Here is a 21,808-nt window from a genome sequence, read left to right on the forward strand (position 1 = left end):
AAGGTTCGACTCTCTTTGAAACCCATTGGAGTCATCCACCACAAATTTGTTCTGAATTAACATCTAGAGGTCAATTTAGAATCAAAATGCTCAAACACACCATCTAATGGACATTTGGGAATTGTCACCACATTTACCCCTCAATTTTAATATCAGGAGAAGCATTTAGAATTCAAATAGAAAGTGATTACCTAACCACATCCTGCCTACAGGAAGATTAACATATGGCAACTCACCCACCTTCTTCTATATCCATCAGAAGACATTTGGAGGTCATTTGGGGGCACATTTATTTGGCAGGGCAGGTTTTCAGCCTTCCAAGATGCACTGAGGTAGAGAACAAATAATAGCTCATAAACTAAAACAGTTATGAATAAATCCAGTTAAAATTCATGTTAAATTTTAACTGGATTGCTTCATAACTGTTGAAGTTATATACATCAAGAAAAAAAAACATCCTTAAGGGTTAAAATGCACAAGTGACTGTCTAGAGCAGTAGTTCTCAATCTGTAGATCCCCAGGTGTTTTGGCTTGCAACTCCAGAAATCCCAGCCAGTTTACCAGCTGTTAGGATTTCTGGGAGCTGAAGGCCAAAACATCTGGGGACCCACAGATTTAAAACCACTGGTCTACAGCTGCCTAGAAAAGATGAAACCTCTGGTTTTTGGGGGCACCCCCTTCACAATTCGGCCATCTCTAATTTTAAGCCTGTCTAATTTTGTTCCCTCCATGTCAATGCAGGATCCCATGTCAGTAAGCAGTGAGTCCTTTCCAGATTTCAAATCTCATTTTAAGAAAGTTAACCAACATGGTGAAGTCTTTCCTCAAATAAGAGGCATACCTTAGGTAACACCTTTTAAACTATCCAAAATCTGGACCAGATTAATCTCCCACTAACATGGGACTTACCAACTGTCATTGTTCTATCCTTTAGTTTGCTGTCAAGATTTTTTTCTAACTGAACCTTCCCATCAGTTACAGAACTATTCAGCTTATTCTGCTGCTACAAAAATCCCCTTTTAGTTGTAAATGGAATATAAAGGGAATGACTTGCCTTAAGACCTGTAAATATCAAATGACCTTTCTAGAGGTAATACAAGTGATGTTCCACAAAACAAGAATGCTCATAAATCAAGTGTTGTTTAACTAGACAGCTACAGTCTTCTTCACCCTTGAACATTTTTCCCACTCACAGAAGAATTCTTGCCCAGGAGCATGCATTCAGTTAAGTGATCCTTTAATATTTCAGATTCATGCTTGGTTAAGCATAAAAAATTACAGATGCTTGTATCCAATATCCAAGTCTCATGAGTGTATTAACATTTTCTGGGAAACTAGACATATGACTTTTATCATCAGTCACCATGGGGTTTTTATTTTTTAATAGAATAACATCAGCTTATAGAACTTCCACATTGTGAAAATAAAAGCTGTAATTCCTGGTTTAAGCAAGTAGATGCTGTTTATAAAAGTCATATTTCATCAAACCATTTGTCACTGCAATTTGTGCACAATAATCTGATAGCCCAGCCAGTCAACAGAGGATTTTGTGGCTTCCAGCACAACAATAGATAAACACATTGCCAGTATTATCAAAATGGACATCTGTGAAAAGTATGTTACAGCTTCTATTGCATTTAACAATCTCTACCATTGCATTTAGAACATTCTACTTGTCCATAGGCTGTGTGTCTTTCTAGTGCCAACTACTAGCCATTAGTCATAATTTTCCCTCCTCTTTGCTTTCACTTCCTTTCCTGTCCCAAAGGGCATCACTATATTACAAAAACAGAAGGAGGAAATTTCAGCTTCTTCATGAAAATCATGCATGTGTTTGTTTGCAAAAGAAGACACTGTTATGTGTGTGTGTGTGTGTGTGTGTGTGTGTGTGTGTATATATATATATATATATATATATATATATATATATATATATATGAACTTATACATGAATAGGATGTACAGATGGACCTCAAGGCATCCGTGTAATAGATGCAAACTAATTTCTCCCCTCATTTTCTTTCTATTGTAATTTTTTTTAAAAAAATCTAGAATAGGCTATGTGAAATAAATAATTGATGTAAGTTGTTATAACTTGAAGGCACATACATAGACATAGTAGACTTCATCAATATTGCGTCTGCAAAGAACCATCCAGCTGAGCTGTTCTGAGTTGTCAGAGGGCTGTTAAATCCACCTCAGAACAGAATCCCTGACAACTCGACAGCTCGCTGTGAAGCATTTGCTTGGTTATTTGTGGACAAAGTCGCTCTGATCTGTTCCGATTTTGATACCACATTTACAGCAATATCTGAGGATGTAACATGAGCATCTGCTTTTCCAGTTTTGATGGGTTCATTTCAATTGGTTCAGCTTGAGGATGTGGACAAGATCCTGGGAGAAATGAGGGCTATCACATGTATTCTAGACCCTTGCCCATCCTGGCTGATAAGAGAGGCCAGAGGGGGTTAGGCAGAGTGGGTAAAGGTGATGGTTAATGCTTCGCTGCAGGAAGGCAAGATTCCATTGAGCATAAAACAAGCTGTCATAAAACCGCTGTTGAAAACCTCACTCAATTCATCAACTATCAGTCAGTTTCCAATCTTCCCTATTTGAGCAAAGTCATGTCAAAGCAAATCATCAATCTTGGAACCTTTGGTAAATTTGTAAACTATCATTTGCAACCATTTGTACCCAAGACTCGACCTTACATAAAAGATACTACACATTTTATCAACATTGTAGAATCCCTGGCAATACCCTCTGATTCCATACTGATGACCATGGATATTACATCATTATACACTAGCATACCACTTGATGAAGCAAGAACAGTCATCAAAGAGCTACTAGACACACGTTAGTTTGCAGTACCACCGACACATTTTCTGATCGATTTTCTGGATATTGTCCTAGATAATAATGATTTTAGATTTAGATTATAATTTTATTTACAGAGTTTTGGGTTGGCAATGGGCAGTCCTCTGGCCCATTCATTAGCAAATCTTTTCATAGCTAATTTGGAACAAATGTGAATTCTAAATGAAGTAAAAATGTCTTTTTACCAGAGATTATTTACTATGAGAGATACATAGATGACATTTTTGTAATATGTAGAATGCAAGGAACAGCTACACAGTTTAGTCAATGGGTAAACATGGTACATGAACATATCAAATTTACTAGTCACAGTAACTTAGAAGAGATTAATTTCCTTGATGTCACAGTGTACAAGACACAAGACAAACTGAGGGTAAGGAATTGCAGAAAACCCATGGATAAGAATTCCATTATGTACCATACTAGTTTTCATCATCACATATTGAAAACAAATCTTCCTTATTCACAACTCATGAGATTAAAATGCAATACCAGCTCCCGGAAGGATTTGGAATTAGAAATATGTACCTTTAAGAGACAATTCAAAGATAGAGGATATCTCTCTAAAATTTTGGATATAGCCATTCAAAAAGTCAAACATATAGATAGGGCTCACCTCCTAAAAGACTCAACTAAAAACCTCCCAAAAAGATAATTTGGCCCCTTACACTTACACAACTCTCCTCAGACATCTATAAAATAATCAAAGAACACTGGCATATGATCAAGAACATTCCAGGCTGCCAAAATACACCTATTGTAGCATACAAATGCAACAGAAACTTAAAATATATGTTGATTAGATCAGATCTCACCATGCCTATCACTAATAGCCAACCAAATCTCAGAGGACACCCTTACTGTGGACATTGTGAATGCTGCTCCAAACCTTGAAGACTAAACAGTTTACACACCCAATTATGAGGATCACAATACCTTTAAACAGCTTTACCACATGCGTAACAGACAAAGTGATGTATGTCATCCAATGCCCATGCGACCTCTTATACACTGGAATGACAACTAGACCTGTCAAGATCAAGATCTTGGAACATTGTTCCCGCATGAGAAACAAACACAATGACAGCACTTTATCTTCTCATTTTCTGGAAAAAGGGCACACATTTACCAGTTTCAAGTTTTGCATTTTAGAAGCACTCCTGTTTGGTCAAAACACTGCACAGGGCATAGGATTATAGCTTGTGTTGGACGGGCTTACACTCCCCATGAAGTCACAGGTTCGCAGCTTGGGAGTTCTCCTAGATTCCTTGCTGAGCCTAGAACCCTAGGTCTCAGTGGTGGCTAGGGGAGTTGTTGCAAAATTAAAACATCTGCACCAGCTGCATATATACCTCGAGAAGCCAGATTTGGCCACAGTGGTCCATGCTCTTGTCACATCTCGAATAGACGACTGCAATATGCTCTACATGGGATTGCCTTTGAAGACTGTTTGGAAGCTTCAAATAGTCTAATGGGTGTCATCCAGGTTGCTCATCAAAGACACGTGCAAGGAGCATACAGCCCCCCGTTACGTCAGCTCCACTGGCTGCCAGTCTGCTACCGAACATAATTCAAAGTGCTGGCTTTTGCCTATAAAACCCTAAATGATTCCAGCCCAGCTCAGCTTACCTGTCTGAACGTATCTCACTTTATGAACCGGTTTGAGCATTAAGATATGCCAGGGAGGTTCTGTTCTCAGTTCCACTGCCTTTGTAGGTATGATTGGTGGGGATGAGAGACAGAGCCTTCTCAGTGGTGGCCCCTCAGCTGTGGAACTACCTCTCCAATGAGATCAGAGCAACCTCCTCCTTCCTGGTATTTAGTAAAAAAAGTTAAAACCTGGCTGTGTGTGCAGGCGTTCGGCGAGTTGACATAATTGTAGTGTAACATTTAATCACAGTACAGATATAAATGAAGCATCTGAATTATGATTATGGGATTGGTGCAATTTTCAATTTTTTATGATGTTTTAACATGTTTAATTGTTTTAAGTCATATTTATATGTTTATTGAGTTTTAGTTAATTATGTTATGTATTGCTTTTTTCTTGTGTATAATGTGGCATTGAATTTTGCCAAACTGTAAGCTGCTCTGAGTCTCCCTCGGGGTGAGATAGAGAAGGATAGAAATATAGTAAATAAATAAATAAATAAATAAATAAGCACTGGAGGACTTACAGCCTCATCATAAAGGACAGGTAGTAGGGTCCTGCTTCACCTGGCATCTGGGAGGAATGAGGGAGCAGCAGGGTGAATCTGTCACCCTGCACACAGCTCCTTCTCCACGACACTTTCCTTTATCACATAAGGACAGCGTTGCCATCCTGCTTAGGCCCATGCTGGCTTCATTGGAGCCAATACAACACAGGAAGTCTCTTGTGTTGGTGGGAAAGCATCCAGCAATGCTTTAATCCCAATTGGGGGCAAAGCCTCTGCCAGAACTCACACAATGTTGTGTGAAGTCTGGTGTTGGGCTTCAACCTCTAGATAGGGTGAAAGCATCCCACGATGCTAAATTCAACCCATTTGATGAGTTTATTAGAGAGGCCCACAAACACTTCTGAGAGGAGATATATTTTGGTGCATGGGTAAGTGTAATAAAGGATATGGGACAAATGAATAAGGGGATCATACAGGACTATGTCATCACAGAGTACAATTATTATAGTTGCATCAAGGCATTTGTTCCTTCTACTGCTGTTCAAAAAAGAACTGTGGGATTCATAACAGTTCAATAATCTTCTAGTTGGGATTTCTGGATTATCTAAAATGTGTTTAGCAAGCATTTTCAATGTTTTTTTTAACATTCTATCTCTATTCTGTAGGCAGCCAACTATTGCTCAAACAGGTCTTTTAAAAACAGCATTAAAACAGCATGACGTACAGAAAATGTGGTGTCACATATAAAAAAAACATTTTAACACTTCAGACATCTGAACTGATGGTATAAAGGTACTGCAATGGATTGTCAGCAAATGTCCATATATTAACATTGCAATTAATACAAAAACAAGTCATATTATACTGCATAATGGTTACATCTATATATATATAAATGCTCTGTGCATTTATATATATATAGATGTACCTTAAATGAGTACCTTAAAAACAAAAGAACCAATGAACGAAATCACACCAAATTTGGCAACAAAATGTCTCACTACACAAGGAGTGACCATCACTTTAAAAATATGATTTTGTCATTTGGGAGTTGTAGTTGCTGGGATTTATAGTTCAACTATAATCAAAGAGCATTCTGAACTCCACCAACAATGGAATTGAACCAAACTTGGCACACTCCTGTAGTGAAATTGCTACTCGATGTTAAAGTTTTGGTGTATAGCTCTAAGTTTACATATGGCAGATAGGGAAGAATGGGTACAGACAGGGTAGCAACAGCAGATATAGGATTCATTTGCATATGTGAAGCCGATTGGCCATATGCAGATTAGCGTAGGCCCAGGATTTGAAAAGGATGCTAGGCCCAAAATGACACTTGGAGAGAGAGAGCTGAACATTCCAAAGGAGCGGAGCCAAGGTTCTGAAAGAGGTAGTTAGAGTGAGAGAATTTGAAAATGACAGTTTTCAAATTCTGCGTGTGAAGAGGAGAGTTGGTTTTTGAGTGCCTGTTAGAAATAAGAAGTTATGAAGATGCGTTAAAGACTTCTGATATAGAGAAGCAGTTAGTTAAATAGAGCTCAAGTTTTAAGGAACATAAAGAAGGTTAGTGTTGCCTGAGTCAGAATATAATTCAGTCAAGAGTGTGTAAAGCAAGTAACATGTTTGTGAATGTGAAACATTGAAAGTTTATTCAGAAAAGTAAACCAAGTAAATGATACTGACTGTAAGCCTCAAGGTTGCAACAAAACACAAATGTAACCACAAGCGTTGGAGCTAGAAGTTATAAATAAACCATGTTATTTTGTTATATACAAGAGTGTTTCATTGCCTGTGACACAGGCATGTAGCCGGGGGGGGGGGGGGGGGGAGTCTTGGGGAAATTTTCCAAAATTTTCATGGTGGTCCGCGAGAAGGCCTTACTGGTACATTATTTAAACTGTTATGTTTATTCATATCATGGTCTGATCACCATGCTCAATATTTCCCATATGCATGGGAGTATTGGGGTAATGATACAAAAGGTTTGCTAGGGTAGACCCTCTTTCACTCAGACTCAGCCCCCCCCCCCCCCGAATCAAACTCAGCCCCCCCCCCAAACAAAATCCTGGCTACGGGCCTGCTGTGACATAAAGCACAAAGGTTTAACATCACACAGAAAGTCCCAGCCAATATAAAAGAAGAAACTGAATCAGTATAAGGCAGCAAAGAGGTTTGTAATGAGGAAATAGTCTCTCCTTTGCCACAACTCCCCTGACCAACAGAAAACTCTAGAAGGGTTTGGTGGGCATTGACCTTGGGTTTTGGAGTTGTAGTTCACCTACACCTAGAGAGCACTGTGGACTCAAACAATGATGGATCTGGACCAAACTTGGCACGAATACTCAATATGCCCAAATATGAAAACAGATGGACAATGTATTGTCGAAGGCTTTCATGGCCGGAATCACTGGGTTGTTGTAGGTTTTTTCGGACTATATGGCAATCTTCTAGAGGCATTTCTCCTGACGTTTCACCTGCATCTATGGCAAGCATCCCCAGAGGTACTGAGGTCTGTTGGAACTAGGCAAAAGAGTTTATATATCTGTGGAATGACCAGGGTGAGACAAAGGACTCTTGTCTGCTCGAGCTAGGTGTGCATGTTTCAACTGACCACCTTGATTAGCATTTGATTGCCTGGCAGTGCCTGGAGCAATCTTTTGTTGAGAGGTGATTAGATGTCCTTGTTTGTTTCCTGTCTGTTGTTGTGCTGTTCTAATTTTAGAGATTTTTTAATACTGGTAGCCAGATTTTGTTCATTTTCATGGTTTCCTCCTTTCTGTTGAAATTGTCCACATGCCTGTGGATTTCAATGGCTTCTTTGTGTAGTCTGACATGGTGGTTGTTGGAGTAATCCAGAATTTCTGTGTTCTCGAATAATATGCTATGTCCAGGTTAGTTCATCAGGTGCTCTGCTATGGCTGACTTCTCTGGTTGAAGTTGTCTGCAGTGCCTTTCATGTTCCTTGATTCGTGTTTGGGTGCTGCGTTTGGTGGTCCCTATGTAGACTTGTCCACAGCTACATGGTACACGGTAGACTCCTGCAGAAGTGAGAGGATCCCTCTTGTTCTTTGCTGAATGAAGCATTTGTTGGATTTTTTTTGGTGGGTCTGTAGATAGTTTGTGTTTCCTCATCAGCTTCCCTATGCGGTCAGTGGTTCCCTTGATGTATGGCAAGAACACTTTTCCTCTGGGTGGATCTTTGTCTTTACTCTCATGGCTTGTTCTTGGTCTTGCAGCTATTCTGATGTCTGAGGTGGAGTATCCATTGGCCTGTAGAGCCCAGTTTAGATGGTTCAGTTCATCTTGGAGGAGGTGGGGTTCACAGATTCTTTTTGCACGGTCTGCCAAGGTTTTAATTGTGCTTCTTTTTTTGACTTGGGTGATTGTTGGAGTTTTTATGTAGATATCTATCTGTGTGTGTGGGTTTTCTGTAAACGGTGTGACCCAATTGTTGATCTGGTTTACGGATGACTAGGACATCTAGAAAAGGCAGTCTTCCTTCATTTTTATTTTTCCATGGTGAATTAGGTGTTTGGGTGGATGCTGTTGAGATGGTCCAGGAACCTGTTGAGTTCTTCTTCTCCATGGCTCCAAATGGTGAAGGTGTCATCCACATATCTGAACCATAGAGTGGGCTTTTTGTGGCTGTTTCCAGGGTTTGTTTTTCAAACAAGACAAGAGTCCTTTGTCTCACCCTGGTCATTCCACAGATATATAAACCCTTTTGCCTAGTTCCAACAGAGCTCACTACCTCTGAGGATGCTTGCCATAGATGCAGGTGAAACGCCAGGAGAAATGCCTCTAGAACATGGCCATATAGCCTGAAAAAACCTACAGCAACCCAAAACAGATGGAGTTTGGGGAAAATAGACCTTGACATTTGGGAGTTGTAGTTACTGGGATTTATAGTTCACCTACAATCAAGGAGCATTCTGAACCCCACCAACGACAGAATTGGGGCAAACTTCTCACACAGAATCCTCATGACCAACAGAAAATACAGTGTTTTCTGGTAGTCTTTGGTGACCCTTCTGACACCCCCTCGCAACCCCCTCAAGGGGTCCCAAACTCCAGGTTGAGAAATGCTGTCCTAAGGTCATCCAGTCCAACTTCCTTCACCAGCGCAAGAAAACATAATCAAAGTCCTCCTGACAAAGGGCCATCCTGTCATTCGCACACACACATATATGTATATGAGAGATGCAGTTTCAAAGATTTGAAAGGGACCCCTAAAAAAGGACAATTATATGTTGCATATTCCAAAGTAGGCAAACCAAACAATCTCCACATCAACACTGGCAAAGAAACAGCAAGAAATACTGTTTACCCACAAGCATAAAGACATTACATATATTAGAAACTAACACTTTCTCATTACTTTATTTCCCAGATTGCCAGACTGGGCCACAGCAACGCATGGTAGGGGACCGCTAGTTACATATAAAACACTGCACTGGTATGAATGAAAGTGAAAGTCATTATGGCCATTAGTATGGCTAGCCTGATACATACATAGCACTTCAAAATACTGAACAAGGCCCTACTTTGCCCTGGAAAACCATGCAACAGAACAACTTTATCATTAGGTAGGATTTTTTTAGAAGCTAAAGACTGTTGATTCTCTAGATTTGGAGCTTTTTAAAATTTCTGAGATCTCCTTCACTCTGTCTTGGCTTTGAACTATTCTCTCACCTCTTACACAGTGTACGCTTGCTGGTCACATCAAACCAGGCAGGAATCTTTTTCCACCCCTCACCCAACTTTTTTTTTTTTGCCTACCCATTCTAAACAGGAAACAAGCTCATATAAACATTTGGATGAGTCCATTCAAAGGAGTGAAATTGCAGATATATGCCATTTCTCAGGTTTATAGCTGTGGTTTCTAATTAGCCAGAGCTAGTACCCCAAAACTCTAAATGGATAGGAAAATTGGTTACAAGTATATTTACCTCACCGTAAAGCAGTGACAGTGGGGTAAATCAATTTGCTGGCATCCAGGAATGGTTATAAAGCATTTTACTCTAACTATGGGGTGAGGGGGTTGTTATTTAAGTCAACCATGCACTCTCATCCCCCTCTTTGACATTCCTTGGAGGAGGGAAAAGACAGCAGCATCGACACTTTCCTCAGGTTTGATTACTGGAAAGATTGAAACATTTATCTTACTCCTTGCTGATGTTTTTTTTTTGTTTACTTGCTGATTTGCATTTCCTTAGAAGCTCCCCATCCCACTCCCTCCCTATTTTACTGTTATTTCTTTGAGTCTGAGAGGGATTCTTTTTAATTTTCCTTTGGTGGGCTGATGCAGCTGACTGGGACTCCCTTTCATGTCTTTCCAGGGCCTTTAGAACCTTGGATATCTGGGGTCCAGCTAAGACTGAGCTTCAGGTCTTTGGGGATACAAATTGGCTGCAACGAGCCCTTGGCCTGCTAGGCCTTTCTGTTCATCAGATGTTCAGGCAGCTTTGCTATCTGCTGCAAGAGGGTTAGTTGGTGGACATTTGGTCATTATTATGCAAATACACCCAGACAATGTGCTCAGGCACTATTTTATGAGGCCTTTCTGAAGATTTGTGGCAGCCATCTTGCTACTGCACTGAGGCCCACCATTTCTCTTGCCCCATAAAGCCCTGAAACCTCTCTCAGTACTCTGAACTGCAGGACCATGGAACCACCTATCAACTTAAAAGTATCTGAGGATGCTCTCTAAATCCTGTAAAATTCAAACAATTTTACTGGATATTATACACAATTTTGCAGGATGCCAACAATGTTGGTACTAATGTTTATCATAACTTAATAGATAAACTCATTGAATTCGAACCATAATCAGCATTAACATTTCATTGTTGAACAGTTCAATTAAGACTAGATCAACAAAAAAGGAAAATCAACCCTTATCCCCAAAATTACTGTCATTGATTACATTCAAGTATAAAGTAATCAAAAACATCACCAAGAAAAGTAACAAAGGCAACAAATAAATGCATAAATAAATAGTATTGCATTTGGCATCGAAAAAGCTAATATTGAACAAAGGGAATGTGAGTGACATAAAAAAAAGAATGAAGAGTTGGTGAGATGAGGCAGTAAGACCTTGTTCACCTGCCCTTGCCCCTGAGAAGTACATGTGTGCACTCCTGTACAACCACATCCCACTTTCCTTCTTCCTACACACACCTTTCATCTCTTTGTCTTGTTTCTTGGATAGTTGACAAGTGCTTTTTTTCTGAAAGACAGTTCCCCTTCCCTATTGCTAATCTTAGATCTGTTGTCTGCTTTTAAAATAAAGACTGGGTGCATAACACAGGATGAAAGGAATTTATATCTCTGTAACTCACGACATGATACCAGTATTTTATTTATTTATTTATTTAAAACGTTTATATCCCGATCTTCTCAACCTCCACAAAGGGACTCAGACCGTAGTGAGAGAATGCAAGTTAATGCTAAAACACTATAACTTTATATTTCACAATTTAGATGTTTCCCCTCCTGATTCCTTTTTTCTATCTTTTCATTTGCTTTTATCTGCTTCATGAACAGAACTCTTAAGTATGCTGCATAGCAGACAGAAGTGGGTGGTTAAAGGTTTGGCAAAAACACATGGGAACAGCCTCAATGTTATGAGTTTCCCATGTCACTGTTCATTTTAAGGCATAATGCCAAGATGCAGGTTGTAATCTCATAATTTCATCAGATGAGTGTCTAATATCACAAACAATACAAAACATACAGTATCAGTAGTCATATATTGGGCACCTCTGTCTTTACCTTGTCTAAATAATAGGACTGTGCAAAACTTCATTTGTAATTCATTTTTCGGATCTAATTCATTAGATTTATACATATGAAGCATTATTAAGAAACAGGAGGGGCAGCCATGCAAAAATCTTAAGTTTCAAAACACTGACCTATGACTTTTGGATGAGTTATGTAATTCATGTAAATGGCTCCAGGTCTCTATCACTTTTCCCCCAAAATGGCTGGGTTTGGTTCCCCCCAAAAGCCCCGAGAAGGATGGTGAGACCGGAGTGGAGAAAGAAAATCTGCTTTTTTCCCAAGGGGGGCAGTGAGAGATGGAGGGATGCCTAGCTGGATGTCTGGGCAAGGAAGAAGCACATGGCTGGCCCAGAGAGAGAGGCAGAGACCACACTCACATTGAGGTTTTAACATGGGAAGTGAGCAGAATTCTGGAAAATGTAGATTAGAACAGGACCTATTCAATTATCTGGTGCTGCTGAGCTGGAGGCAATGCAGCATCTGTGTTTTAGAAGTAACTTCTCCAACTCGGAGAGTGAAAAGCGCTTTAACGTGGGACCCAAGCGCTTTAACGTGGGACGCAAGAAGAATCCTGGGAAATGTGGTTTCACACATCCTGGGAAATGTGGTTTAGGGTGAGAACGCAAGGACACATGGGTCCTCACGTTCCCAAACTTCATTTCCCAGAATTGTGCTTACCACCTTGTGCCTCCTCCGCCTCCTCCTTCTTTTCTGTGTTTGTTCTCTAAAGGGATTTCAAGATAAAAAGGGATTGTTGGAAGTTGAATCAATTCTGTGAGGTAGGCCAAGTTGAGAGACAGTAACTCCAAAGTTTATTTAGTAGGATTCCTGTTGTTGTTGTTTCAAAGGCTGGGTGAGCATTTGTTGGGGGTGGTTTGACTGTGTGTTTCCTGCCCGGCAGAATAAAGCGGGTTGCCCCCCCCCCTTTGCACAATTACTTAATGAAAAGTAAGAAAGAATGTGTTATATTGTTATAGTTACAATACAGACCCCTAAGAATAATTTAGAAACACCTTAGAAACAATTCTTTGTGACCCCCTAATTTAGTAATGAGTATTGAATTTTTTTTTCATTGATCACACAGGCCAACTAAATCACTATGCCTTTCATGACTAATATCCATCCTAGTATTCCTACCTCATCCCTTACTTTCCACCACTCTCTCAGTTGTTTTTTGGTTTGTATTAAAACTTAGATTGTAAAGACCTGACAGAAGAGAACTTTTGATGGGCTTCTTTTTTGGCTGTATTTTGACTATAAAGTAGGCATGCGTTATGAAAAGGAAGCTCAAGAAGGAGAAGGAGGAAAAGAGAAAATAAGAGAAAAAGAAGGAAGTTGTGTGACTTCTGCTTATGTTTGAGATATTGTAATTATAAATGTTAAGTCTCCCTCAAACTGCAGAGACTGGCAGGTATTACAAAAGCACCTGAACCAATGTCAAAGGCAGATTGAACAAGAATGCTAGGGTCATATCATATCCATTTGCAACTTCCCAAATGCAGAAATTATTAGTAGAGAGAATAAACTAAGATCACAGATACAATGCCATGTATGAATTTCACTGTACGACCAAGAACAAACTGCACTTGAGCTTTGCCAAATTCCTCACCTTTAGTCTGTTCATGAGTATGTTTTATATTTGAAAGTGGGTAACAACGATAAGGAAACATGCTTATCAGTATGGGAATGGAGGACATAATTGAGGGTGGACAAGGTACCAGTATGGTAAGCTAGTCAAAACATGAAAGTTGTCGCAATATTTTCAATAATTAGCACTGAGTCCTACAGGGGTGGGAACAAAGATATCGTATAGGCAGTTTATCTCTTTTGTTATTGTATCTTTTTCTTCTGGTTATCGAATTGGGCAACTTTATTAACAGACATAGTTTCCTCCCAGTCATATTTTCAAGGCTTTAATTTATAAAGGGATCTGTGCTTTGCAAGTAGCTGGATCATATCTACCGATATGTGTCAATGAAGAGCAATCAGAGCCTTTTACAGTCTTTCTGCAAAGAGCAATAACCAAAATGTTACAACCCATTTAGCAATAAACTGTGCATTTTCTCTGCAAGGCCTTTCCAACATTTTTATGTGCATCATTTAACCTCTCTCTAAATTTAATTCTATATTCTCTGGTAATTTTCAAAATCTAAGTGGGATCTGTGATGGTCTATGTTTTCTCCATAGGCAGGGAAAATATCTCAGGATGAATCATTTCAATGATGCAGAAGGATATGGAACAGTAGAATGTGCATTTCATAAGCAGCATAAAAGATATGCTACACTGGAGAATGTGTTTGCAGGCGTGTGTGTGTCATTTAAAACATGCTGAGTTTAATCATCCTGTTGCACTATGCAGCTGTTAAGATTGCTATGAAATGATATTTATAATACAAGTTAAAGGGATTTTTTTTGTGTTGGCCCCCACCAAACCTTCCCTTCCTTCAGGTATCATTTCTGTACATATTCTAATGACTTATGTGACAATCATGGCAGAACTGAAATAACAGAAAAATGCAGGTAGCAGGGTAAAAATGAAATCTGCTAATCTTAATGCTCCCAGTAGGCAATAAAATATCTTTCCTTCCTCAGGGGACAGCAGAGTCATAAATATGGCTTTATATGTCTCCTCAAAATGGCATTTCAGAGATTATATATTCAAAGCAGACTCATTCAAAATGTATGCATGATGTGGGTTTTTCATAGAATAGGAACAGAATAGGAAGGCCAAGCAAAACTGACTGGGCAACATTTGGAAAACACAATTATTTTCTATTTAATATAAGAAGATAGATCAGTACAAATTCATTGAAAAGGCAAAGGCACCCATCACAAACCAATTCAAGTAAAAATGAAGACATGATACAATTATAAGATTCATGAGGTGCTGCAAAAAAACAAAGAAACTTCATTTTTATAAAGCTTCTCTAGTGATTTGTTGTTGGGGTTTTTCTTTGGGGGGGGGGGTCAAAGTCACTTACCTTATGACGCATGCATAAAGTCCACTGTCCTGTGCCAGTGTTGGACGAAACCAAATTGCATCTTCCTCTTTGCTCATTCTAGTTCCATCAAAAGCTATAGGTTCCTCAAAATCTCCAGGTCCAGAGCTTTTGTACCACATCAAACTGAGTCCAGCACTTTGTGCCAGGGTGTAATTTGCTCTTATATATCCATAAAACAGTGCACATTTTATACGAACAGGTTCTCCCACTGAGACTTGATACTTCTTGTAATCCACTGACCAGTCGGTACATCCATCCGCTAAAAGAACAAAAGAAGAAGAAAAATAATTTAGGATTTTGCATACTCTTGAACTGTATGTCTTATGCAACCATACAAAAGCTTTTTCAAGATAATTGGTTTAATTGGATATGGAAGCAAGACTGGACATAATAAATTGTTTTCTATTTTAGTACTACAAGTTGAGTATTTATTGTCTGAAATGCTTAGAACCAGAAGTATTTTACAGTTCAGATGTTTACAGATTTTGGAAAACATGTATTTGCATATGTTTCTGATGCCAAGCATTTTAGTATATGAGCTATCTTGGAGATGGGATCCATGTTTAAACATGCATTTCATTTATGTTTCATATTCACCTTATATATACATAGTCTGAAGGTAATTTTATAAACGAGTGAATGAAACAAAGTTCTTGAGCCATCAGAAAGCAAAAGTATCACTATATCACCTATCCTTGTGGACGTTTCTATTTTCAAGTTTTTAGAGATGCACAACCTGTGTATGTTATTCAGTGTGAAACAATTAGCAAACTGCACCACCCTTTTGAATATAATCTGGGGTAAGTATGAGATTATTCCTTCTCTGAAATATATTTTTCATGTCAATGTTTAATCAAAACAAGTGCAACAAGGATATAGTCTAACTCAGAGGATGCCATAATTATTGGTTACCATTAAGATACTGATATAAATCCCTCATCTCAGCACTGGCAGAATTACCCAGTATTTCCAACTCATCGAAATATATCACAGCAAGCATCAGTTAGGTGGAATGGGACAGTCAAAAGCCCCATTTACATTGCCATAAAAATCTGTTTTATCTACTTTGAATAGGATTATATGGCAGTGTAGACTAATATAATCCAGTTTAAAGCAGACAATCTGGATTTTATATGGCAGTGTAGATGGGGCCTAAGGCTTCATCTACACTGCCTTATAATGCAGTTTGAACTTCATTATAAGAATCAGTGTAGACTCTTATAATACAGACTGAACTTCATTGAATTGGATTATAGGAGTCTACACTGCCATATAATTCAGTTCAATGTAGGTCATCTACATTCTGAAAGTGCATTATAGGGCCTAAATTAGATTTTAAAATAAGATAAATAGAAGTTCTTAATGTATTGTCTAATTGCACAGAAAAGTGAAAAATGCCTATGCAAATCATTCACGTATCAACACTAGATATTTGGTGGCAAACTATGTAAGGCTGCACCTGAACTAGCTGTCTTATTACAAAGCACTATGGGTGGGTGGAGGGAGACTCAAAACAGTATTTTCTAGGATGCTTCCAGGTAATGACAGGAGCACACATTCCCACAGACACTCACTTTAATATTATTTTTATATAGGTGAAGTGACATCATACTGTGAGAGAATTACAAACTAACTTAAAGAGTGCACACTTTCCATTTTCAAATGAAAAGGAGCAATTAGGAATCTGCCATTGCTACCCTCTGCATATTTGACAACATTTGTTCTTTTTGCCCAGTGCTAGGTCACGTCTTTTTAATTTCTCCTCTTGCAGAAACTCTACTGAAACGGTTAGGTATAGATGAAGAGGATTAATATCACCACAGTTCTCCTCATTCCTCCTCTTCAAATGGGTGGAGCAAAGAAAAGTATTGTATTTGTTGTGAGGTACTTCAAACAACATTCCAGCAATGGATAGGTTATATAACTTTGGATCTCGGATTGCCAGCTATTAATGGCCAAATGTGTTAAATTGCTTATTTTTCAAATCATGAATTTGTTTCTACTAGTTTTTGTCAACATGGAAGATTAAAGCCTGTGCTTTCAGGAAAACAGTAACTTCAATGAGGTGTAAGCACATAAAAATTTGTGTGTCATAAGTAAGGAGCAGGAATGTTATGGGACACTATAAAAGCAGTGGCAAGAGGATTATGCATAAAAGAAACCTATCTTAAAAAAAGATAAGAAGAAAGGAAAAACAAATTGGAAAAGGACATAGGAAAAATAGAAAATGGACACAGAAAATTGAAGAATTCGACAGTGTGGCGAGTTTCAAAATAAACAAGAAGAAAACAAAGATTTTGATGAAAAACATTTCCAAGGCAAATCAAAAAACCTTGGGGAAACTGACAAATATGCAAATCGCATCAAAAATTAAATATCTCGGAATACAAATAACAGCAAAAAATTCTCAGCTACTAAAAATAACTATGAAACTATGTGGAAAGAGATTAAAAAAGACCTAAATTCATGGAAAAGTCTGAAACTCTCGTTACTGGGTAGAATTGCAACAATAAAAAGTTCTGGAGTGCCTGGAGGAGTGACCGACTGTGATGGAAGTTGGATGGGTGTGAATGTTGGTACGAGTAGCTGGTTATTAGTGGTGTGAGTGGTATATTTTGAGACATAGGAATGGCCGAAGCAGAGTCTCATGTGAGGAACGATCTATTGCACTTTTATGATCTCCTGAGGGAATCGTTCAACCTTGTGTTGGTTCAATTTAAGATCTTGAACGAGAAAATGGACCACCTTTTCAGAGGCTTTGCCTCTTTTTCAGGAATTTCAGTGCAATCTGATCCCCCAGGGACAGACAATTTCTCGTGTGCAGATCTGGTCAAGGACTTGGACCCAAATAGAGAGAAAGGCACTTCGGACCTTGGGGTGGAAGGAGGAATGAAGGATGAGAAGTCTGAGGGAAGGGGAGGGTTGCCAGGTATACATAGGGATGAGAACATCTTGGAGTGGCAGCGGACTGTGATGGACCCTCATAGGACGACTAACAGTATAACATCGGACCTTATTCTTCAGCCAACTGCAGGTTGTGCCCAGGACCAACACCTCCTAACAGACAATTTTGCGGGGGACATTGCTGACCTAAGGGTAAATAGAGGCAGATGGACCTCCAGGAGGCCTATTTGTGATTCCTTGGCCCAAATCCTAGGAAAAAGATCACAGGAAATAAGACTGGAAGCCATAACATGGTTGTGGAGGGACTATCAGTCACCTGACCGCTCCACTCGTCTTCTAATTACACCAGAAGACAACTTATGGCTTGGCGAGCTAATGGTAATGCAATCTTGCCTACAGAAATGGGGCATTACCATCAGAAGGGTGGTTGTGGACCCTCATATACGCCCCCTCTTTGACACAGGGGTACCCTCCCGTCTTGTTCCATCAGGTCCCCGTGAGAAATCCAGTTAGCTCCCCGGTTAGGGCCTCCCCTCCAGGTTCGTTCCAATTTGTGACCCCATCTGTCCCAGTTGTCCCTACACAATCAGCCACACTTTCCCGCCCAAGAACACTTCCCCTGTTCAGCCCACTCAGTTCCCTCACTGATTCTTCATTCACTTTAACATTGGAAGCATCCTTACCTGACTCCCAAGGGAGACTACATTCCAGCCTTACTTCCTCTGAGAGTTGACTAGCCACAGGGGGGGAGGGGGGCTCGGTAGAAGGGGGTGCCATTCAGGTCGTGTGGGGGAGGAGATTTGCGGGTCACCAACATCCTAGGGAGAAGCGCAACAGAGTTCTTGCGACCCTAGAGAAGGTAGGAAGTGGTAGGCTCCATGGCAGTCTCCCCGGCCTTAAGGTCATGCTGATCAATGCTAGGTCCGTTAATGGTAAGACTGCTGCCATTCAGGACTTGATTCTGGATGAGAGGGCAGATATGGCATGCATTACTGAGACGTGGTTGGATGAGCTGGGGGGAGTAAATCTCACTCAACTGTGTCCACCGGGCTTCGGAGTGCATCAGTAGGCCAGACAGGGGGGGCGGGGAGGAGAGGTTGCAGTAGTCTTTCGGCAATCCATCGCCGTGGTCAGATGTGCTGTTCCGCAAGCACCTGGGTTTGAGTGTGTCCTCCTGAGGGTGGGGAACTGTGACAGCATGGGATTTCTATTGGTGTACCGCCCACCCCGCGACCCAACAGTTTCCCTGTCTGAGCTAGCAGAGCCCTGACCTCCCAGCGCTTGGTGGTGCTGGGAGGCTTTAACATCCATGCCGAGACCTCCTTGTCTGGCGCAGCTCAGGACTTTATGGCCGCCATGACGACCATAGGGCTGTCACAAATTATATCTGGACCCACCCATCAGGCTGGACACACACTCGACCTAGTTTTTGTGGCGGACAGTGGAATGATCAGAGTGGAAGAACAAAACATCCTTCCGGTGTCATGGTCTGATCACTATCTGATCAGTTTTAGACTTTCTGCAACCCCCAACCTTCGCAGGGGTGAAGGACAGATTAAGATGGTCCGCCCCAGGAGACTAATGGATCCGGACGGATTCCTGAGGAATCTTGGGGTTCTTCCTGCCATGGAGCCTGGCGATTCTATTGATGCCTTGGTGGATCTCTACAACAGGGAGATGTCTAGGGCAATAGATACGATCGCTCCCGAACGCCCCATCATGTTGCGTCGTGACAAGCCATCCCCCTGGTTCACTGGGGAGCTGGCTGCCATGAAGCATACGAGAAGGGGGCTAGAGCGCAAATGGAGGAAATCTCGGGACGTGTCTGACCAAGCACGGGCTAAAGCCTCTCTTAAGGCATACTCTGTGGCTATACGGGTGGCCAGGGAATCTTTCACGACCACCCGTATAGCATCTGCAGCAAATAGATCATCGGAGCTGTTTCGGGTTGTCCGAGAACTCCTCCACCCTCCTGTGGTGGAGGAGACCTCTGACGACCCAGCAGCTCGGTGTTGCAATTTCGCCCACCATTTTGCAGACAAAGTTGCTCAGATACGCCTTGAGCTTGACTCCAATTTCACTGCAGTGCCAGAGGAGGTGACGGAGGTATCTGCTTGTCCAATTTTGTGGGATTCTTTTAGGCTTGTTCTTCCTGAGACCGTAGAAGAGGTCCTTGGGGCTGTGAGGGCGACCACTTCGGCGCTAGACCCTTGCCCATCTTGGCTCATCAAATCTGCCAAGGAGAGATTGGCTGATTGGTTTGTATTGATCCTTAATGCATCGTTGGAGCAAGGGATTTTTCCATCTAATTTGAAACAGGCTGTGGTTCGCCCACTCCTTAAAAAGGCTTCCCTTGACTCCACGGTGCTGAGCAATTACAGGCCATTCTCCAACCTCCCTTTCTTGGGTAAGGTGCTGGAGCGGGTGGTCGCCTCTCAGCTCCAGGGCTTTTTGGATAATATCAACTACCTAGATCAGTCACAGTCTGGTTTCAGGCCTGGTCACGGCACCGAGACAGCCTTGGTCGCCTTGGTGGATGACCTCCGTAGAGAACTGGACAGGGGGAGTGTGACTCTGTTGGTTCTCTTGGACACCTCAGCGGCTTTCGATACCATCAATCATGGTATCCTTCTGGGTCGTCTCTCTGGGATGGGTCTCGGGGGCACGGTTCTGTCATGGCTTCGGTCCTTCCTGGAGGGACGAACCCAGATGGTGAAGCTGGGAGACGCCTGCTCGGATCCCTGGCCTTTGACCTGTGGGGTCCCGCAAGGCTCTGTCCTGTCTCCCATGCTCTTTAACATCTACATGAAACCACTGGGAGAGGTCATCCGGAGTTTTGGAGTTGGATGACACCTCTATGCAGATGACACACAACTCTACTACTCCTTTCCACCTAACTCCAAGGAGGCCTCTCGAGTGCTGGACGAGTGCCTGGCCGCTGTGTCTATCTGGATGAGGAGGAACAAGCTGAAGATCAATCCCGACAAGACAGAGGTCCTCCTGGTCGATCGCAAACCTGATCGGGGTATAGGGTGGCTGCCTATGTTGGACGGGGTTACACTCCCCCTGAAACCACAGGTCCGCAACCTGGGAGTTCTCTTGGACTCATCGCTTACGCTTGAGGCTCAGGCGTCGGCGGTGTCCAGGAGAGCTTTTGCACAACTGAGACTTGTGCGCCAGCTGCGACCGTACCTCGCGAAGGCTGATCTGGCCGGGGTGGTCCATGCCTTGATCACCTCTAGACTGGATTACTGCAATGCGCTCTACGTAGGGCTGCCCTTGAAAATGGCTCGGAAATTCCAATTGGTCCAACGGGCAGCAGCCAGGATGTTAACCGGGGCTCATTACAGAGAGAGGTCAACCCTCCTGTTTAAGGAGCTCCACTGGCTGCCGTTTATTTTCCGAGCCCAATTTAAGGTGCAGGTGCTTACCTACAAAGCCCTGAACGGTTTGGGACCACCCTACCTGCGTGACCGCATCTCCATCTATGAGCCTACACGCTCACTCCGGTCATCTGGAGAGGCCCTGCTCGTGATCCCGCCTGCGTCGCAAGCGCGCTTGGTGGGGACGCGAGACAGAGCCTTTTCTGTAGTGGCTCCCCGACTTTGGAATGCCCTCCCAAAAGATCTTAGACAGGCCCCCACATTGGCAGTCTTCAGGAAGAACTTGAAAACTTGGCTGTTCCGATGTGCCTTTTTAGATTAGGAACCTCAACACCAAGTCCCAGATGCACTTTAGTAGAACCACGATCACTGCACACCGCACACTGCACTTATGTTATAAACCTATATTCCTCCCGCAATATCAGCACTTTTAATCCTGTACCCACTACTCTGGACCAGTTTTAATAATTGTCTGATGTATTGTTACTGTTTTGTTTACTTGCTTAACTATTTTAATTTGCTTTGTATTGTTTTGCTGTATTGTTGTTCCGTGGCTTCGGCCTGTTGTAAGCCGCATTGAGTCCCTTGGGAGATGCTTGCGGGGTACAAATAAAGTAATAATAATAATAATAATAATAATAATAATAATAATGAATATTCTACCAAGAATACTTTTCCTATTCCAAAACCTGCCAAT

At 41.3% G+C, this 21,808-nt stretch overlaps 1 protein-coding gene across 4 annotated transcripts in view; it reads right to left on the reverse strand.

The window, feature by feature from the left end:
* IL1RAPL1 (interleukin 1 receptor accessory protein like 1) overlaps nucleotides 1–21,808 on the reverse strand; it is a 989,733-nt gene that overhangs the window by 475,871 nt on the left and 492,054 nt on the right. For all 4 annotated transcript variants that reach the window (XM_067466766.1, XM_067466768.1, XM_060770127.2 and 1 more), the window contains one exon: nucleotides 14,804–15,083. In XM_067466766.1, the coding sequence (XP_067322867.1) occupies nucleotides 14,804–15,083 (280 nt within the window). The remainder of the gene's footprint in view (nucleotides 1–14,803; nucleotides 15,084–21,808) is intronic.

Source organism: Anolis sagrei, chromosome 3, assembly GCF_037176765.1.
Source record: "Anolis sagrei isolate rAnoSag1 chromosome 3, rAnoSag1.mat, whole genome shotgun sequence".
NCBI lineage: Eukaryota > Metazoa > Chordata > Lepidosauria > Squamata > Dactyloidae > Anolis > Anolis sagrei.